At 38.4% G+C, this 20509-nt stretch overlaps 1 protein-coding gene across 2 annotated transcripts in view; it reads right to left on the bottom strand.

The window, feature by feature from the left end:
* The window catches only part of bcar1 (BCAR1 scaffold protein, Cas family member), a 91826-nt gene that overhangs the window by 23327 nt on the left and 47990 nt on the right, over window positions 1–20509 (bottom strand). For both annotated transcript variants that reach the window (XM_067418883.1, XM_067418884.1), the window contains exon 2: window positions 12333–13034. In XM_067418883.1, coding sequence (XP_067274984.1) covers window positions 12333–13034 — 702 coding nt within the window. The remainder of the gene's footprint in view (window positions 1–12332; window positions 13035–20509) is intronic.

The raw sequence follows: 20509 nt of genomic DNA, 5'->3' as shown, positions 1-20509 counted from the left end.
ACATCTCACTGACCAGATGTTTATATGACAGAGCACAATTTTTAATACGGTTTACCTGATATTAACAGTATTTTAGATGACAAAAACGAAAATAATATGTTACAAGCATGGCTTTACATTACCTTTTTTGCTCACCAGCCACTGTGTCTAGTGGTTTTCCAAAGTTATATTTTGACATCGATACCATGGGAAAAATCTGGTATATTAGGCTGATGTCACTTTAAAACCTGACACAATGATCCATTATACTGTTACACATATGTTTTCTTTCTCAACTGTTTACATAACTGACTGTGTCTACATGAATACTCGCCAAGATTTTGTATTTTGGGTGTTTAAGTGCAATAAGCTGCTTAAAAGAACTCAATTTAGTACTGAGAGGCGGCACACACTTTGGGTATGAGCAAAAAATGTGCGGTAATGAGTAATATCATGCACAATGCGCACAATCTTACGCCGAAATTCAAGCCTAGTAACAGCAACAATATTCATCTGGAGCAAATGAAATTAGTGAGTGAGGAGAAGTGGGTTTGTTTGTCAATAAATATATATATATATACTTTTGACAACACTATATTGAACTTATATACATACAAACAAACCCACCAAAGTGGCTAGTAGGAGTGACAGTGTTACACACCACTGGTGAAATCCACCCGCATTTGGCAGGTTGGCGGGTGTTGATGACAAGTTTGGTTACAAAATTAATATTTTTTAGTTTATTTTATAGTTTTAAACAATTACATGGAAAGAGTTTCCCTGTTGCAAAAACACAATTCAGCTGAAGCTAATCCTTCAAATTAGGTCAGTTAAAACTCAAAATGGTTTAAGTAAAGATGGCTGTTGGTTGACCCAGATCAGAAACTTCATCCCTGAAACATTAACAGCCAACCAGAATGGAACAGAAAAAGCAGGGTAGCAGTGAGGAATTATAGGCCATAAACCCAACGTCATCCTCGGGTGTGGAATTAATCAGTGGCTAATTAGCTCAACACTTGTGAATATGAGCTTTGCTTGGGGCCAGTACCATGTGGCATGTGCCACATGTGAGGGTGTGTGAAGGGACGGCTGGTGGGGCAAGAGGCCGGAGGGGCTCCTGGAGACAGCGAGCCCTCGAGTACTAATCCACACGGATCTCCAGTAACAGCTCCCCAAAGCCCCCTGACACATGCCCTACATTACTGCCATGACCAGGCTGGGCGTAAAACATCCCTTAAAGATATGTTTTAACCATCACTCATTAGTGCTGCTTGCTAGGACACTATGAAATCAGGCATAAAAATCCCTTAAACTTAAACCACAGACCTACTACTCAAGTGCTGTGGCAGCAAATCCTGCATACGAATGCACCACTTACATTTTCTCATGTTACATTTTATTATAAAGATATAGAGGACAAGAATGAGATCAGAAATAAAAGGCAGCTTCAAATTTGCTCCAGCTAGTTCTGGTGATGGAACACATTGACTGATATTCATTGTTTGATTTCTGTGAATAAGGATCATTACGCAAACTGTAAAAACACCATTCTTTCTCCACAGTTTGATTTTTTTTGAGAGAGAGAGAGAGAAAATGAATATTTTTCTATTTCTTTCACAAACGATTTACCTGTGGAATTCAAACAAGCTCAGCCTAGTCTTACTATCTTTGTTTTCGCATTTTCTTTCTTGGTTTCATCTCACTGCTCTTCCACTCTGTTCTCTTGTTTCTTTCCAATGGTGGTTGCAATAGTGCGTATAACTGAGACAGCATATGTGCAGACCTCTGTACACACACACATACACTTCCTTTCCTTCTGCTCTCCTGGCAACACAACACTCAGGCCTGTCCGTAGCACCTATTAATAAGACTGAGATGAGTGTGTCTCCTTGGAGACCACACCGTCCCTGTGGCCAGTGATCAAAGGTTAGTCAGTTCCTTAGACCGTTGTGCATGTTTGGGGAAGTGAAAGACACTCAAAAGAGATATCATTCAAGAAGTTTAGCCGTGAAAGTGCATTTAAAGTGATCGCTCAGTTTCCTCATTTGCTCACCCTCATATGGTTCCGAACCTTTATGACTTTAGTTCTTCTCAGGAACACAACAGATTTTGTTTTGTACAGTTAACATAAAACAAGTTCTATCTATTAAAACAAGTTTTTTATCAACTGAAAGAAATCTGTAATAACATAAATATTGTTTGGAAAAAAAAATGTTCAATAGGAAAATGGTCCTATTGAAAAAATAGAAATGTTGCCTTGCTTTGTCAACTAAATAAAATAAAATAAAAAAGATAACAAATTATTTAAAATAAAATCCAATAAAAATAAACTAAAGTCAAACATAACAGTGACAAAAATATAAATAGTATTTAAATAGCTTTTTGGACCCGAATGACTTTCATTATATGGACAAAATAATATTCTCTGTTCAACATAAGGGTGATTAAATCAAATGATGACAGGATTTTTATTTTTGTGGGAACTTTCTTTTTAAAGCAAAAGTGACAATAAATATTAGCTTTTTACATAAGGCAACATTTGGTCTCCATTTCAGAACTAGCTGTAATTTCCTGTATCCTCTGACCTTCAGGGAAAGATGTAAAACATCACAGAGACAGTTTAAATGGTGACCACTGAGTTTAGCCTGTGGTGCTGAAGTTAGCGAGCCAATTAAAATCTGACACCATGCCTCCTTTAAACCTACTAGTATGCGCATATATGAACATAAATAAAATGATGAACAACACATAGGGAGCAAAGGTTGTGTGTACTCTTCAGCGGAAGACATACGGCGTGTGTGAAGACGCAGTAAATGAGTTTGTGGCTCCATTAGGCCCCCTGTTCTTCTCTCTGATCTGTGTTTTTTCAGTCCTTTCAACTCCCTGCAGTACAAAGTGAACCCTGTGGCCTCCTGCGATATTCCAGCCCTTTGATGAAGGCCACTGGAGCACAAATAAAGGCTCGCAGTGGTCTGCTGTTTACGCTGAGGGGCCCGGATTGGCCCATCTCCCCTCCTCTCCCCGAGCCGCTGCTGGCTATGTGGGGACGTTAATGACAGGACACAGCGCAAGAGAAGTGAAACCTCGTCCCGCGGCTCCACCCGTCATCACCGCTCAGCCTCCTAATTTTGTCCCACTGATCTCTCCGTTTTCCTCTGTTTCCTTCAGTTGTCAATCTCCCGTCCCCCGGCTCGGCACTCACTGTTAGAGCAGAAAATGGGACCACAGCAGGTAATAGAGGAGATCCTGCTAGGAAGATTCATATTTTGTCTTTCTTCAGACACCCATGCTGTCTTTTTCACACTCTATTGTACATGACCTGTGGCTGTGTGGCTGTGTTAACTTATAAAGTGACATGCTCAAGGTTACAAAGCACAAAGACCCCCTCACTGATCCTGACTGACCTAACCAAGATCTCCCGAGGCCTGAAGGTGAAAGCCAAATGGACACACGATGTGTCCAACAGTGATGTGTCCTCGAAGACAGTCACTTAGCTGAAGTTTCTTAAGCTTAAAGCTACAGTCCATCAAAACTACAAGCTTCTAAAAAAGTAGCTAATTGCATTAAAGCTATTTAAGAGGGGAATATTTAAAAAAAGTTATAGTAATAATAGATAATTGACAAGTCATATTTGCATTTATCTCAATTGGAGTGTGCCATTAAACTTGAAAAGATATACATACACTAAATAAAAGGAAACGAATACACTAATTTAGAGCAGCATTTAATGAAATATATTGCTACATACATAAAATGAAATGCATATGATTACATATAATGCCAAACACATAAATATACTGAATACATAAAATGCAGCACAAGTACGAAGCCATGCACGTCATGCAGATTCGTTTTTCCATCATTTTAGTTAAATTTGTTCACTAATTTCCCTTGTTTGTTGCCCATGATTTAACTAAAAATAGGGAACAAAATAATAAACAGGAATTGGCGAATGATTTTTGAACCAGAGCATTAACAGGAATGAATGGAATGATTCACTAAAAAATGATCTGACCATTACATATGAGGGTTTTTGATTATGGTCTCAGGTTACGTTTATACATCAACTATGTACTAACAAAAATGTTTTTCCCTTTCCACATGCAATCAATCCACGATAACAACTAAAACACTGTAATATACATGTCTGGCCAGTTGTTTGCCATGTCACTTTTTGTAAAGAAACACTACACACCTATAGAAAGAACACGTAATACGCATGCACATCACTGTATTCACAAGTTCACGTTTTTCTAGTTTACGCAAATACGGTAATGGTATCGTTTTTCAAAAATTGCATTTTGAAACGTTTTCAAAAGTTCACATTTTCAGGACCCCAAAACACTGTTGCTGTGTAAATGGCCAAAACACATACAAAGTTTTTCATTTTTAGTTGAAAAGGGTGTTGTGTAAATGGTCCCATGCAAAGCTGCATGTCCAACACAATGCGATATATAATATCAGTCTGTTGCGCTAGCACTACTCACTGGAAAAACTATATTGTTTTGGATCCGCTGTACTTAAATCAGCAGTATTGCTAGTCTTAGCTGGTTCTAAAAACTGCCCAAACCTCTCTAAACCGACCTGTGAGACCAGCTTAGGCTGGTTTAAGATTTTCTTGCTGGGCTACTGAAAAATGTAGTTAAATTAGTTTCTTTTTTTAGTTTCTTACTCCCCAACCCCAGTCATGAGGATACAATGCGATTTCAACTGAGCTCTGAAGCTCAGGGAATTGTAAATAAAGCACATCGGTGGACCAGATGAGCTCCGTGTTCAGAACTGCCCAGTCATCACGCTACTTCCTGCATCTCCTCCAGCTGTAAGGGAAACATTGCATCAGCACTTGCTTACTCTTTTAGTCGCTCTCTCTTTCCCCATCTTCCACACGAGCCACATCAGAAGAAACCTGCAGCCGCTACACTGAGCCCAGGCACACTGCTTGTAATGGATGCCGTGTTGTCTTCAGACACACTCTCTGCATCGCATTACTAAGTACAGGAGACTGCTGGTGGATATGTGCTGATTCAGAGTCAGCGTGTGCAGTCTGAAGAGAGAGTAATGAGGCTATGTGAGGCGCAGTGCCCTGGAGCAGCCAATGCTTCACTCGTGTGCTGTGATGTGAGGTCAATATCAAAGTCCCTCTTTAAAAGCCCACAATGCACTGCAGTGAGGCCCAGAGATACAAACCTAAAATCACACACAGGCCCCTGAGGGGAACTAAGACTATTTAAACAACCATTAAGGGCTCTCTATTCAATATTCTGAGGTACTCACAGAGAAGAAAAGAATCAAAAGGAGAAACAGAAACACAGAGAAAGATTAAATGCCTATGGCAGGGATGTCCAGATCATGAATGAATCATCTATATTAATTAATTTGAAGCATTAATTTGAATGAAAGAATCATAAATCATAAATGGTAAAACATTTGACACAATCTATGTAACTTAATGAAAAACAGTGATGATGCCATTTAAATATAAGGTGCTCTTATGAGCCATTCACACAGAATGCATTTTTGCTTCGAAAAATGCAAACCATGAGGAACGTTTTTTTTTTAAACTGGCAGGTCGTGCAATGGAGTTTTTTTGATCTTTTGATCTAATGGACGAAATAATTTCATACAATTTACATACAGGGAAAACATACAGAGAACAACAGCTTTTGTTTCTGCTCTGATAGCCGCAAGATCATGCCAAACTCTGTGAGTGAGCGTTAGAAATCAGAAATGGGGAGAGAACATTGTTACTGGTACGTTTTTCCTCTTCAAACCAAACTTGGGTCTTCAGCTGAAAAAGTTTAAATTCCCATCTAGCTAGCGCTCTTCCCATAATGTTTACATGTGAGGTCAGTGGGTGGAGAGCAGTCAGCCTTTTGTGGCTGTTTGAAAGCATTCGACCACATGAGTGTTTACACTATGAATATTAAATGCGTTTTTGACTACCTCTGGAAGTGGTAAATAGTGGACAAGCTCAAAACATTTTAGACCCTGTTTACACCTGTATTTAGCGTTGTCCGCTTGTGATCCCATCAACCAGAACACATCTTAATACCAGGCATAAACAGGGCCTTGAGCACCAAAAGCGCTTTTGCAGGCAGCTGATTGGCGTATTCAATTGTTTTTAATGGGAGCGTTGTGTTTTTACAACACAATGAGTGTAACGAGCGTTCTGCATTTTTTACTGGTCGCCAAGAGTTGACAAATGTTCAACCTTGAGTAAAACACAGTTCTCATCACTGTCACTTTTTACACAACCGACCTATCACAGTGGAGGAGGGGCAGGACAAATACAACACTGACCAACTGCCACATTCTGATTGTACAACGTCAATAGAAGAAGAAGCATATTAACTGAACAAAATCATTTAAAACAAGAGCCAATGCAAATACTTTACATTGTATCAACATTTTTATATAGAATCAGCAGAGCGCCTTTTCAGCTGCCTAAAAACACTCCTGGGGACACACGGACTAAAAGTAGTGCATAGAATGCAAAAATGTGTTGCTAAAGCCTAAAACCACCTTTTCAGTGGTAAATACTGTAATGCATTGGCCTTGAGTGGCTTGTTGCCTTTAACAGTTATATAATAAAATATACTGATATTCAATAGTTATATTTATTGGTGTTTTTCATCACAATGACTTTGTTTCCAGGTGGATTGTTGAAGAACGCAATGCACACATTTTCTGGCAATCCTGGAGAATTCAACCAGATGAAGACTTTGAAACTCCCACAGTGTTTCCCATTTTGAATGCCATATGCGCCAACAGTCTATGGGTGGGACGTCTGAGGCTGAGACTATCTAAAGGCAGGGAGTAGCAGCTCTGGTCTTCAGGAATGTGAGAGGAGAGAGGAGCAGTAGATTACAGATGTGCCAGCCAGTGAGGGAAATTCCCATAAGATGCACACAAGTACCCAGCAGCATTCCCAATACCCTGTGCACATTTTGCAAAGCGATAATAGTGAAAAATATAGCAAAAATAATTTGATCATAAAGACACGTTAAACAAACAACATTCAGTTGATTCCAAATGAAAGTGAGTATCAGTATATGCTGGCTAATATGCAGACAACACTGGTTGTTTCACAGTCAAAAAGACACAAGAGCACAACAATGGTAGACAGCCAAGTTGAGAAATGTTTGTGTGACGGATTTAGAGATACTCACAATTTTTCACCTCTCACTTCTGGAGAGAAATAGCATAGACAAAGTAAATACTGTGGCTCTGTAGATTCTTTGAAAATATTACTGTTTATTTGAGCATCCTAACCAGCCCAAAACAGTCACTGTGTCTGAAATCACATACTATCTAGGTACATTTAGTTTGAAACTTACTTTAATTGTGACCAAATAAAAAAGGAGGTAACCCTTTATTTTAGGGTTCAGTTCTCGCTATTAACTAGTTGCTTATTAACATGTATATTACTTGGATATTGGCTGTTTATTAGTAATTATAAAGTACATATAATGCTTTATTCTGCATGACCATATTCTACATCCCTTAATCCTGCCCAATACATAAACATAAATGCTACAAAAACTACATTACTAACTATTAGTAAACAGTAAATTTGTTTATTGAGGTAGTTAATAGTGAATGTGTTCACCTACTAAAAGTCTACCAAAAAGTATGTTCTATATAGTATTAATATGTGTAGTATGAATGAAATTGTGTTTGTTGTCCCTGTTACATTACCATTGGTCAACCAATGCCAGGCAAGGGGAGTATTCAAGAAATGATTAATACTTCTTGGGTGCGCAAGAGCAAAAGATGGTTTTGAACTGAAGCAAATAACATCAGGCTTTAGTGAGGAAACATTATCATCTTCCTCTTTGCTAAAATGACTAGGTGACAGCATTCCATGGCTCAGTTTTGCTGGAATGGCTGGGTTATAACATTCCTTCTCAGCAGAGCCCTTCAGTGCTGTAAAAAATATGCTCGAAATGCACTCATAACATTGCTTAACACATTGATAACATTATGATAGCAGATGTTAAACTAGTGTGTTTCTCCATACCGCCGTAGCTCTGTGGACCTGTCATTGGAGTAGGGATCTATGATCCCTCTGGTCTGCCTTTATTTTGTCTCCTCGCAATGTTCTCCCCTCCCTCTCCTCTAAACACTGCCTGCCTGGTCCTGTAGATAAGCCAAGCCAACACCTCCTCCCTCTCCCTCCTCTCCCCCTGCCTGATCAGGTGAGCAGCCTCAACTAAGTCTCCAAAGATTACACATTTACTTTCAGAACAGGCAGTATGGCAAACTAACAGCAGAATCTCAATCTAGCCTTTGCCATCTCCCCCTTCCTGTTTCCCAGCACAACTTGCCTTAATAAACCCCAGCTATCTGTCCAGCATACCGAATGGCTATAGCAGGGCCTATTAAAGAGATAAGGCCAGGCTCTTTCTCCACCTCTGCTGCCCCTCTTCACTGTCCATTCAACTGCATCCATAATATAACTAAATACCTCCCCCACAAACCCTCTTTGTGACACGCTCATGTGGTCCTAAACCGGAGGAACGAGCTTACGCTCAAATCTTTCTTCATCCGTCAGTTTTATTTACTCTAATGGTCAATGTGCAACTTGAGTTGATAGTGTAAGCTCACTTTGGTTAATGTGTAAGCAGGACACCAGGGCGAGTCTTAGCGGCGGTGAGTCACAAACATGTACAAATCTTATTCTTGCAACTGAAGGTCACATCCGGCATTACGGTCATATTTCGTAAGAATCGGTTTTGATTGAAGCATGCCATAATGTGTTCATTCTTATCTGGTTTTTTTTATGTGATATTTAATTATGGCTATTTCTTATAATGTATCGCACGATGTGAAATGACTTCAATGAAAAAAGAGTCAATGATGATTCGTTCAGAAAGGGAAAGTAAGGGAGGACTTAAACTCCTGCCCGTTGGAGAAGCGTGCAGGGGCTTTGTGGGTCGCGTGCTGACACACCCTGCCTGCGCATGTCTTTGATGTGACACACAGCTCAGTTGTTCCAGCTGCTTTATCACAATCCTTCATTCTTAACCCTGACCCCATCCACAATGATCATATAACTCCTCTTACTGCTGCCACAGTGTTGTCTAAATGTGTCCATAGTTAAGCATAACCACAACATATTGAAATTAGGATTTATAACAACATTTCTAAAAATTACACTACCTATGATTCCAAAGAAAGAAATGAGAAGTTGATGTCAATATGAAAGCAAAAATCCCTGCATATGAGTTCAACAGTGACCATTTACTCCCATAATCAATATATTTTTCAAACAGCTTAAATATCAGAATATATGATAAGTTTACTGTTTACTCAATACTCTAAAATGTTTACCATGTACACTACTGTTCCAAACGTTGAAGTCGGTAGAACAGCTGTTTTTGATTAATTATTTTACGCCCACCAAGGCTGCATTCATTTGATCAAAAATTAAACAGTAATAAAACAGTAATAATGTGAATTATTATTACAATTGTTTCATATATTTTAATATATTAGAACTTATATTTGTGTATAATAGAAATATATAATATACAATTCTATATATAATAGGAAAAAAAATACATTTTAAAATTTATTTGAATATGCTTGTTTGGTGCTTAATAAACATTTCTTATAATTAATAATGTTGAAAACAGTTGATGGATAATATTTTTTTTGGAAACAGGATTAATGATTTTTCAATGATTTTTTGATAATTAGAAAGTCCCAAAATGTGTTTGAAATAGAAATATTTTATGCATTTAAAAAGCATTTACTGTCACTTTTGATCAAAATAATCTATACTTTCTGAATAAAATTGAAAAATCTTACCAAACTCAAACTGAAGTGAATTTTTTTTTAGGTATAATCAATGACCTACACAGCCAACATTATATTGTACCATTGTTTCTAATTAATTTACGACATTCGGAGCACTTCATGGGTTAAGGGAAGTGGTTCATCACCTTATAAAAACATTAAGTTCACAGTTTTATCCTTTTGTCTTTTTTCAATTATTTATTTATTTATTTGAATGCAATTATTTAGAATAAAAATCATGCTTAAAAATGGACAGCCTCAGTTGAACTCTATTTTACCCCAGCATAACACACACACACACACACACACACACACACACGGCTGCCATTCATTTTGTTATGCGTGAGCCTTGAGAGAATTAACTGACTGGATTTTTTTTCTGCCTTGAAATACATTCCTTTATTAAGCAGAGCAAAAGTATAAAGGTGTTTTTTTAGCGCTCTCTGTGTATGTGTGTATGCGTGTGCGTACGCATGTATCCATCCTCTTCTCTCTCAACAGGAACTCTTATCACATAATGAAAAACTGCTAGTGGTGAAGGGACTGTGGGCACAAGGACAAGTGATCATAATAGAGGACATTAAAAGAAAACGCCTCAAAATCTCCCCCCATAAGCCACATGAAAGAAAAACCCCAAGACAAGCATTGCAAATAGAAACATAGAACTAATGCTTCTGAGAGGGATAACAAAAGTCTTGTTTTCTTGTTTATCTTTCAGTCAACTGCTCTAGCAACAGTATTCAAAGATGGAGAACTGCAATGACAGAATATTTTGGAAGCAGACATGCTGCATTATTTTTAGCTTCATTGCAGAACCAAATCCTGAATAACGTAAGCACCGCGCTGCTCACTGGAATCCACTCTTTGACTACTGATCCGCACCATCTCTCTCCCCTCACTGTAGCATTCATGGTATTTAGTAAGTTCCTGGGTCATTGCCATCAGTACCAATCCTCCAGCCTTTGGGTTTGCAGCACAGACTACTGACTGTCAACAGTAAAGTATGTTGTAAAGAAGCTGGGACTACTACTACTTTCTGACTGACTCTGTGGAAAGGGAATATGGTAAAGGGAAAAAACAGGTAGCTTGAAAAACCATGGCTCGGGATAGACAAAAGCATGATACAAAATGATCAAATCAAAGATGAGCTAAAGCTGATACCACTTGCAAAATGTGAGGAATCAGAAACCGTCTAAGAATTCACATCTTGTTCAGGTATTCACTTTGATTATTTTCAGATTCGCCTTCCAATGCCAAAAATTCCAAGGGCAGGATGGTTTTTAATTTATTTTTCCACCAGTGTCATATCGATTAAAATTCCTGGCTGACAGAACCATTTTACGATTACAACAAAAACCATGCCAACAATTTTACAATAACTAAACATGCATTTTTTTGTACTTCATTTTACTTCATATATTTCACTTTCTTTTTTATTTCACAACTGTTTTATTTTATTTTAAAAGTTTTTACATTAATTATTTAAATAGTTATTAATATTATTTTTACCAACAAACCGTCTGCAGTTCCCTCACAAATCGCACTCTGGGAAGCCTTAGACTTTAAAATATATTTGATTAATTTCCAAGACTTTTCCTGAAACTACACATTTAAGTTTCTATGATTTTCCAGAACTGTGGGTACCCCATATAACCTGATACCTTTACTGCATCAAGGAACTTCTTTGAAATGGAAACTTTACACACAATAAGAATATTATAGTCATGGCCTAAACACATTCAGTTTTTCATATAATCAAAAAGTAAGTAATGATCTAACAGCATAGCATTTCTTTATGCTATAGTTTTAATATTTATGCAACCATGTCACAGTGACCAGAACCAGTGACATTTGGTAACTTCTCTATCTTTATGGCTGTAGGTGGAACAGATTTGACAGGTGGCTAACACTGAGTAGGTCTGCAGCTGAACCTCTCCTCACTTCAACCTTCCATCTTTACACTTCATTTCCCCCGCCACTGTGGCAGCCGTGGCATATGGTTCAGTGCCCTAAGAGTGGCCTGCAACGCTCTCTCAAGGGACCTTCACTGCCCACAGCTTCAACCTGTAGTTACTACTCAAAAAAGTGCTTACTCACACTGTACTGCCCACATATACCGCCGTTATCAAACTCTGCATTATTTATGTCTTCACCACTTCTCCTCCTTCACACACCCCTGTGTCTATATATTTTCTCATCTTTCTGTATGTTTTCTATCTCTCACCACACATCCTTGTCTATAAACATGGTCAATATTAAATGCTGTTCCTATTTTACTTACCAGATATGATGTATTATTATAGCAGTGGACAAAGTTATACATTATATTATGTATATTATGTTTTTATATTACAGACCAATGAATCGTTCATAATAGGACATGTAATACTTTTATGTTGATTTCATGTTCAAAGATTTTTACTTTATTATGAATAGTATATGGGGTTTCCACAAAACCCAAGTTTTTGGTCTTTTTGGCTGTTTGTTATGAAATTAAATGCCCTAAAATGTGTTACATATACATGTGTATATAAGACAAGACATTTTCCTACCTTTCCCATGGGTTTAGGAGAGTCCCAGCTTCTCTCTATGGATGGCGGAATTTGGTAAATGTCCTGTGTTTGGTTCATAGAGGGTGGCACCTGGTACACGTCCTGCCCGGGACACGGCCCTCCTGCAGTGGGTGGCACCTGGTAGATGTCCTGGCCTGGAACATTAATGGAGGGGGGCACCTGGTAGATATCCTGTGGGGTGGAAGTGTACTGTGCCTGGCTTTGCTTTTTTGCCACAGCGGGGGCTTTAGGTTGGGGCTGTGGAGGTTGGGGGCCGGTTGGCACCTGGTAGTGGCTGGAGGGGGCAGGCAGACCATGGCTGGGGGGGAGCATGTAGACTCCGTCTGGGTTGGTCGAGTTGGCGGAGCTGGGGGAGGTGAAGGCGGGGTGCATGGCCGTATACTGGGATGAAGGGGGAAGCTTGTTGTAGGCACACTGAGGCAGGTTGAGTTGGCTCTGGGTTGGGCTGGGCTGGCTCGACAACTGCTGTAACTGCTGCTGTTGCTGTTTATCATACATACCCACAAGGATCTTCAACCGGTTGCCAGGAACAATGCCTTGACGACCGTGCAGTGAACACAGCCACCAGCCGTCCAGGCCTTGCGTGTCCCGCTCCAGGACGGTCATGATGTCGCCCTTCCGAAAGGACAACTCGTCTGGAGACTCCGCCACATTGTCGTACAGGGCCTTTGCCAACACATTCTGCAGGAGAAGAAAGACAAAGAGGTTGAGTTTATATTCACAAATGATCACGTATTACACATGGATCCATTCTTGGCAACAAGTGGACAGCACTGAATACATGCCGATTCATTTTAAAATGCTACTTTAGCACCACTAGACCCAAGACCAGGTGTAAACAAGGCTTGTGACTATAGTGTAATGCTACATTGATTTTTACATTTTGTCTATTTGCTTGAAACCTCTTCCCGGCACATTTACACAACATGGACTCCATCTGTCCTCTCGTTTACAATGCCACCCACAAGTTCGGCTGGTCTTTGACAGTAAAACAAATATTTGCAGTTCGGCCCCCAGGACCAGTATGCACCCCCCCCTTCTCTGGCACAAACATACCAAAGCCTGCCACAGTGACAATAGACACGTGTATCACCCATCTTAATGAAGCCACAGTCAACCAATAGCACTCTATCACTGTCCTCAAAGCAAATTCACAGTGCTTGATTGGCTGATTGTGATCAGTATTGTAACAGCAGAAACCCTCGGAAACTGCTAAACTGAAAAAAGAAAGAGAGGAGTTTAGCTTCAATCAAGGCTCTCCACTATTCTTCTGTAAGCCTCCCCTCTCGTATTGAGTGATTCAGGAGAGGGGCATTGTGCAGGAGAACAGAAAGGAATGGCTAATTTCCAACACAGTGCTCTCCATGTCCCCCACACACCCCTGTCTACAGCTCTCCTACTGTGAGTCCACTGTGGTTTGCAAGAGTTTTGAGCTCAAGCTAACAGGTGATTGATGCAACACAGCAGATAGCCAGCAGGTGTTTGATTACTAACAGACCTCCCCTGTCAGGACACATGCTGCATTTGAGTCATGTAGGAATGATCGTATTTACAAGATGAGCTCCGCATGAACGGCATCACAAAGTTGTGATTATCAGTGGGAAACTCACTTCGGACTGGAGGCGTCAATTCATGGATCATGGTGGAAGCAATTTGGTATTTGTTACGCCGTCGTCATTGTGATGTGATGGCTGACCTTGTAGTTTGTATTCATTTTGTGTACTGTTAGACACAAGAAGTCAGAACACAACGAGCGCAGCGCTTAAAAGGAGCGGGCCTACATAAGGTCTATAGCATAATTCTCTTTAGCGGCATGACAAAGTGCACAATTTGTGGTCTTAATCTTCTTGTACTAGTGCTTAAAATCTTCCTGTGTTTGTTATGGAAGTTTTAAAGAGAGAAAGAAACAAGAAAATGCTGAATGCAGAATGCTTTTAGGCAAAATCACTTCATAATTAATGATTTTTAGACTCATGAGTTGGAACTTACCATGAGGTAAGCATCTATCTTTCATTTCATACTTATTACACAGTCTGAATTTCAATTTGCATATGCACACAAAAGTACATTTTGTTCAATAGTTTGGGGTCAGTATTTTTTGAAGAAAGTAAAGTACTTTTATTCAGCAAGGCTGCATCAAATTACATACATGTGTGAACCCTGGACCACAAATAAAAATAAAAATATCATAAGGGTCAATTGAACTGAATAAATAAGCTTTCCATATGGTTTGTTAGAATAGGACAATATTTGGGCGAGATACAACTATTTAAATATCTGGAATCGGGTGCAAAAAAGTAAAATAACACATTAAGCAGGACAACTGTTTTCAACAAATATAATAATAAGAAATGTTTCTTGAGCACCAAATCAACATAGAATGATTTCTGAAGGACAATACAACACTGAAGACTGGAGTAATGATGCTAAAATGTATCTTTGCCATCACAAGAATATTTTTTTTACTGTATTTTCACAAATAAATGCTTTGTTGAGCACAAGAGACTTCAAATAAAACATTATCAAACCTTACCACCTTTCATGTACTTCACTGTTGGTGTAAAAGTGTGTTTTTGAGAGTGTAGTTAGAGATTATGCCATTTGAACATCAGTAAACCTGATATCATAAATTTCGGAAAACTCCTGTGGAAATAGTACATTATCTGAGCACTTTTGACCTTCTGTTTTTAACATAATATCTAGGATAGTAGGTGATGTGAAATGGGATGCAGTCAAAGCCTGCAGCTATGTCTTCCTTTCGGATCCCTGTAGTATAATGCTAATTATACACCTCTGTACACACATAGAAACTCCTCAGTACCCACAGTATCTAGAATTGTGCCATACAAATTGCATTTAGTGCAACATTTTTGGTCTTGCTTGCGTCGTTCGGTGGCAAAACAACGCAGACAGCAAAGAAACTACGCTATCAGCGGGCGCAATTCATTCCGTGTGAATCCCTCCCTGTGTGTTTTAAAGGTCTTGTGTGGAGAGTGGCAGTGCTCTGATGAATGGTGTCTCTGTCCTCAGAGCTGGAGGAGAGAGAGGAGAGGCTCACGTAGGGCATATATGACAGATGAATGCCCTCCCTGTGCTGCCCGGGTGAGGGACAGTCCCTGTAGTGTCTCCCTTAAAGCCAGAGGACACCGAGGCTGGACACAATAGCGCCCGAGAGGCTTTACTGCCTGCGAGCAGCTGGTTGAGATGTCACCATGTAGTGCTGGCACACGCATACACACACAGAGCACTAATGCACGCATAGATGGAGGAATGCGTGATTGTACATGCACAAAAGCATGCGTGCATACCTCCACAGCCTCCTCTATCCATTCACACACTCTCACACACAATGCCAAAATAATGAGAAGCACTCAGACCAGCTGAGAGAGCTCTTTAACTCCATGGGCTTATTTTTTCCCTATCCATTCTTTGCAAAGGAACAAGACATTCTGACCAGGACTGAGCCGTATGAGCAACAGTAGGACTGTGTCAGTTTTGCTACTGAGAGTATCCACTTGTTAAGTCGTGACGTAAGGAACACCGTTTCTGGGTCCAAGCCTCAACTCGTTTCACTTGAGAAAGCCATCAACGCCCGTTTTTTCATATTAAACATCAAACCTTTAAAAAAGTTAAACATTTAAAATACTTACAGTCTACACAACAGTCTCTATGGTCACAGCGTTACAGACATTAATATTTTAACGATTTATAAAAGATGAATCACAGTCTGGCCATCTGGGATTTTAGTATGGAGAAAAAGGTTTTACACCACATTGTGTGTGTATATTAGCACCGTTTGTAGTTTTTCTTGTGGTATAGATAGAGCATTTGGACCTGGAAGTGCTGCCACGTGACGTCAAACCTAACAACCGGATATAGATATTTGCAGTAATCAGAACTACTTCATATTATTTAAATAAGATTAATGTGGAGTAATGCAACAATACAGAGGTGTGTAGTAAAAAAGTCAAAATGAGGAACTTGGCCATGAAATCTTTCAGTACGTGTGTTAGCTTTAAAGCCATACATTTACGTACTCTAAAACTGACAAAATTTACTTCAGATAGAATCATTTAAAATGCTTTCTATTCTAATACAACAGCAAATATATATTACAGTATATTGATAAAATATATTATAACATATGGATGACTAATGCTGCTCTCCACAGATTTTCGTAGAATCAACATCCCCATTCTACAATCTAACTAAAGTCTTAAAAATGTCTAGGCTTCCTGTTTCAATAGGAAATATGTCAATACAGGAAAGAACAATGCAGGGTGTTGCTCGGCACAACGCAAAGCAGAGAGTTTCGTTGTTTACAGGTTGACAAGCAATGTCACAATTTACCACATCGATATTAAAACCATTTAGTCACAAATATGTTGATTAGTTATAAATAATCATGTCATTTGGCTTACATCCATGAAGGTCCAAAAATAAAGAACATAATGAGATTAATTCATTTGTAACGTATGTAATTCAGCTGAATTATCAAAAAATAGTGATTACATAAATAAAAAATAAAATAAATGACTATATACTGACAAAAATGCTGAGGCTAAATGCTTTACACAAATGGTAGAGTGTTACGTTCTTCCTGTTCCTGATTGTGCTGACAATAACGAATAAATTAATTAGGTGATTGACATTGTTGCTGGAATTGGATAAAAACCTTCAGAAAGGTTTTTTATGTGGTTTGATGTCTTTGTCTTCCTTCTCCTGTCTTATCTCACTTGCCTGCTCTGCCTTTGAAAAGCAGAAGCAAATTGCCGTAGAAAAGGAGTGCTGTATGCTTTCTGGGCTATTTGCCTCTCTTTTTCACAAGAATATTTTCCTGCCAAGCAAAAAGACTCTGGAGGACTGATGACATCATGAGCTGTTGAACTTTCCCTCCATTATAGAAAGTATGCCAAGTCTCCCTGTCTGTCTCTTTCTGCCCTCTCCCACTTCTCCACAATTCCCTCTCTCTCTCTCTCTCTCTCTCTCTCTCTCTTTCTCTCTCTCTCTCTCTCTCTCTCTGTCAATCAGGACTGGATGTTTAGGGAGTGATTCACAGGGGTTTATATGTAAGGGCGAGTCGATGACTCGGTGACAGTGAATGTTTTCTCATTTGTTGAAAATGCACACAAGAGAACACAAGCACATGAACATTAAGGCAACAGCAGGAGGATAAATGAAGGAAAATAACAGAGATGGGGACATTTGACTTGATCAATTGATCTATTAGCATCTTCACAGCCCAGAATAAATCACACCTTCATTCTCCATCAATTATAAAGTAAAACGTTAAAGCACAGTGCATTAAACAACAACAGAAAATTTGCTGGTTCCTCAAGGGTGTTTTCTGGTGTACATCAACATTTATCAAGCAGCAGTAATTGGAAGCTGCTTTGAAAATACTTGGACCTATTTATCACTAAAAGCAGTTAAGCTACAGTCAAACTAAACTTTTGGAGAGAAAAAAAAAACCTTTGTAAGCAAAAACAATATTTTTGGGACAAAAGAGCCCAAACTGAGATTTTCTGACTGATTCATTCAAAGAAACTGCTCATAAGAGTCAATGATTCAATATGAATCAAACTCCACGTGGTATGTTGTCTTTTATTTTCATTGTATTAGCAATGGCACTGTAATTTAAGGAGTGATGGCTTCCTAAATATATATATATATAAGTAATCTGTTACAATATTTTCTTAGGAATTTGAGATTATATTTGTGTAATTTTACACATTCATTTGTCATATTTTATACACTGTAAAAAATCCAACTTGCAAATTGTTCACTCAGTTTCAGATTTTAAGTTGAGTGGATCAATTTTTGACATTTAATTATTGCAGGTTTATGTAATATTCTGAGTTTGTGTTTTCACTGTTTTTATTCATTTTGAGGAATACAAATGAAAGGACTATATGCATGCTCACATATCTAGAACTACAATAACCATCAAGTTCCCACTGCACCTCTGCACTTACTCCCGATTTCTTTCAACATGGGGTCAGGAGAGGAGCGAGTCAATAAATGGGAAAACAAAGCAACATGCCTTACTTATTTCAAGTAGTAACTCTGATATTTAGTTATCATTTAGTTAAATTCAAAAGTAATGTGTAACTTGACTACTTACTTGAAAAAAGTAATCTGAAGTTACATAACGTTACTTGTAATGTGTTACCACCAACAATGGTAACAAACAATAGCATTTAGCAATTTGCCAAATATGACAAATGACTCATTCAATTAATAATTTTTTAACAAACCAATTCACTAAAATAATTAGATTCCCCAGTGATACCTAAGAAAGAGACATTTGAGGAAAGAGCAGTTAATCGACTATAAATCTGTGTGTACAATGTAAATAAAATATACAATTTTAAAACACTACAATGCAACTTTTAGGAAAAATAAATTTTCCTGGATAAACTTCATTGTTTTGACAAAATCTTAGTTACTGTCACACTACTGTAAGCTAGTTTCTGGCCAACATTTAAGCGTTGTTTCAGAAAAGGTACTTGTAGATGAAAAGTACTTATACAAGAGGCTTATATAAGATGAGTGGTTGATTAATTTCTCACTGCCGATCGTCACCATGGAAATGTCCAGGTCAAACACTTTCCCTGTGGCTAGAGCAGACAGAGACTGATGCTAAACTTTATTATCTCTGGGGGGGAAAAAGACAAAGAAAATGGATGAAAGAGATGGAGAAAGAGAATGGAGAAGAAAAAGAAACTCATCGTCCAAAGTGAGTTTCAAAGACGAAATGTTCCTCCATTTGCATTTAAAAGGGTCATAAGTGTGAGAGCATTTTGCAGGCTACGTGTTAAAGGGACTGTTCACTCAAAATGATCATTTACTCACCCATTTGACTTCCAAAAGTGATTATTTGAGGAATATCCTGGTCACTCTTCAATATAATGAAAGTGAATGAGAACTAGGGTTGTCAAATTATTAAAAGCACAATAAACGCTCCATGTGACTTCAAGAAGCAATGCTTAGATGGACATAAAGGTGAGTAAATGATAACAGAACTTACATTTTTAGGTGAACTACCATTTAATAATGGGGATAAAAGTGACTGAGAAAGAGGAAAAATGTTTAGAATGAAAGAGAATTCCACAGGATGGAGAGGAGAGGAAAGAGGGATGTGGACCTGTGAGAGAGGGAAGGAAGGAAGGGGCTGAGTGCTTCATTCAGACAGAGCCACTGAACAGGAGGTAATGTGGCAGCTGCTGGAGCGCGCTCTGTACAGACAGGTCAATGAGTGTGTGTGTGTGTGTTTGTATTGTTGTGGGGGGTGGGGGGTGAACAGCTTTTGTCTGGTGCCTCTGCATGACCCCATGGGACAAACACTAGTAAAGTTAACAAGGTGGGGGCAGGTATTGTTTTTTTGTTTGTTATTGTAAGTGTGTGTGAGCTCATTAGCTTCAAGGACACAGAGACAGTATACGAACACCTCTACAAAACTCCTCAAAAACATAAAATTATAGATCATCTCATGAACATGAGTTGTTGTAAACTAGGAAATGCATATGGCCATAATGGTTGTCACAGTGTTGTTATAGGTAATTAAAACTACTAAAAATAATTTTTGGTCATTGAAATAAAGCTAAAATAAAATATTAAACTTAAACATATATATATATATATATATATATATATATATATATATATATATATATATATATATATATATATATATTTTTTTTTTTATATATATATATATATATATATATATATATATATATCAGGCATCGAACATAATAGGACAATAATTAAATATATAAATAATACATATAAATATCACCAAACTATATAAATAAAACTTAACAGCTAGAGATTTGATATCAGTGCAGGTGGCCTGATCATAAACAGAAGGTAAGCTGTGCACCTGAGAGTTGATTGTTCAACTGAAACACTAAAAATCTTCTTGAGTAAATGATCGACATTCAGGTGCAATCTGACATATTGAACAGGCTGTACTTTTGTCCCTCATGGCCTGGTTTTCGTTCGCACCAAATTGAGTCTCATCTGTCTCGGGTCTATTCTCATCACACATCCACCTTCTGAGCTCTGGGAGAATACGTTCCCTACCTCATCAAAAGTTTTTATTGGTTTAAAAACAGATGGGCGCTGCAGACAAAACAAGGCCGTCTCTGTCG

Source organism: Pseudorasbora parva, chromosome 16 (genome assembly GCF_024679245.1).
Source record: "Pseudorasbora parva isolate DD20220531a chromosome 16, ASM2467924v1, whole genome shotgun sequence".
Classification (NCBI taxonomy): Eukaryota; Metazoa; Chordata; class Actinopteri; order Cypriniformes; family Gobionidae; genus Pseudorasbora; species Pseudorasbora parva.
Note: the sequence above shows the minus strand (reverse complement) of the source record. Positions and strands in the feature narration are given on the sequence as shown.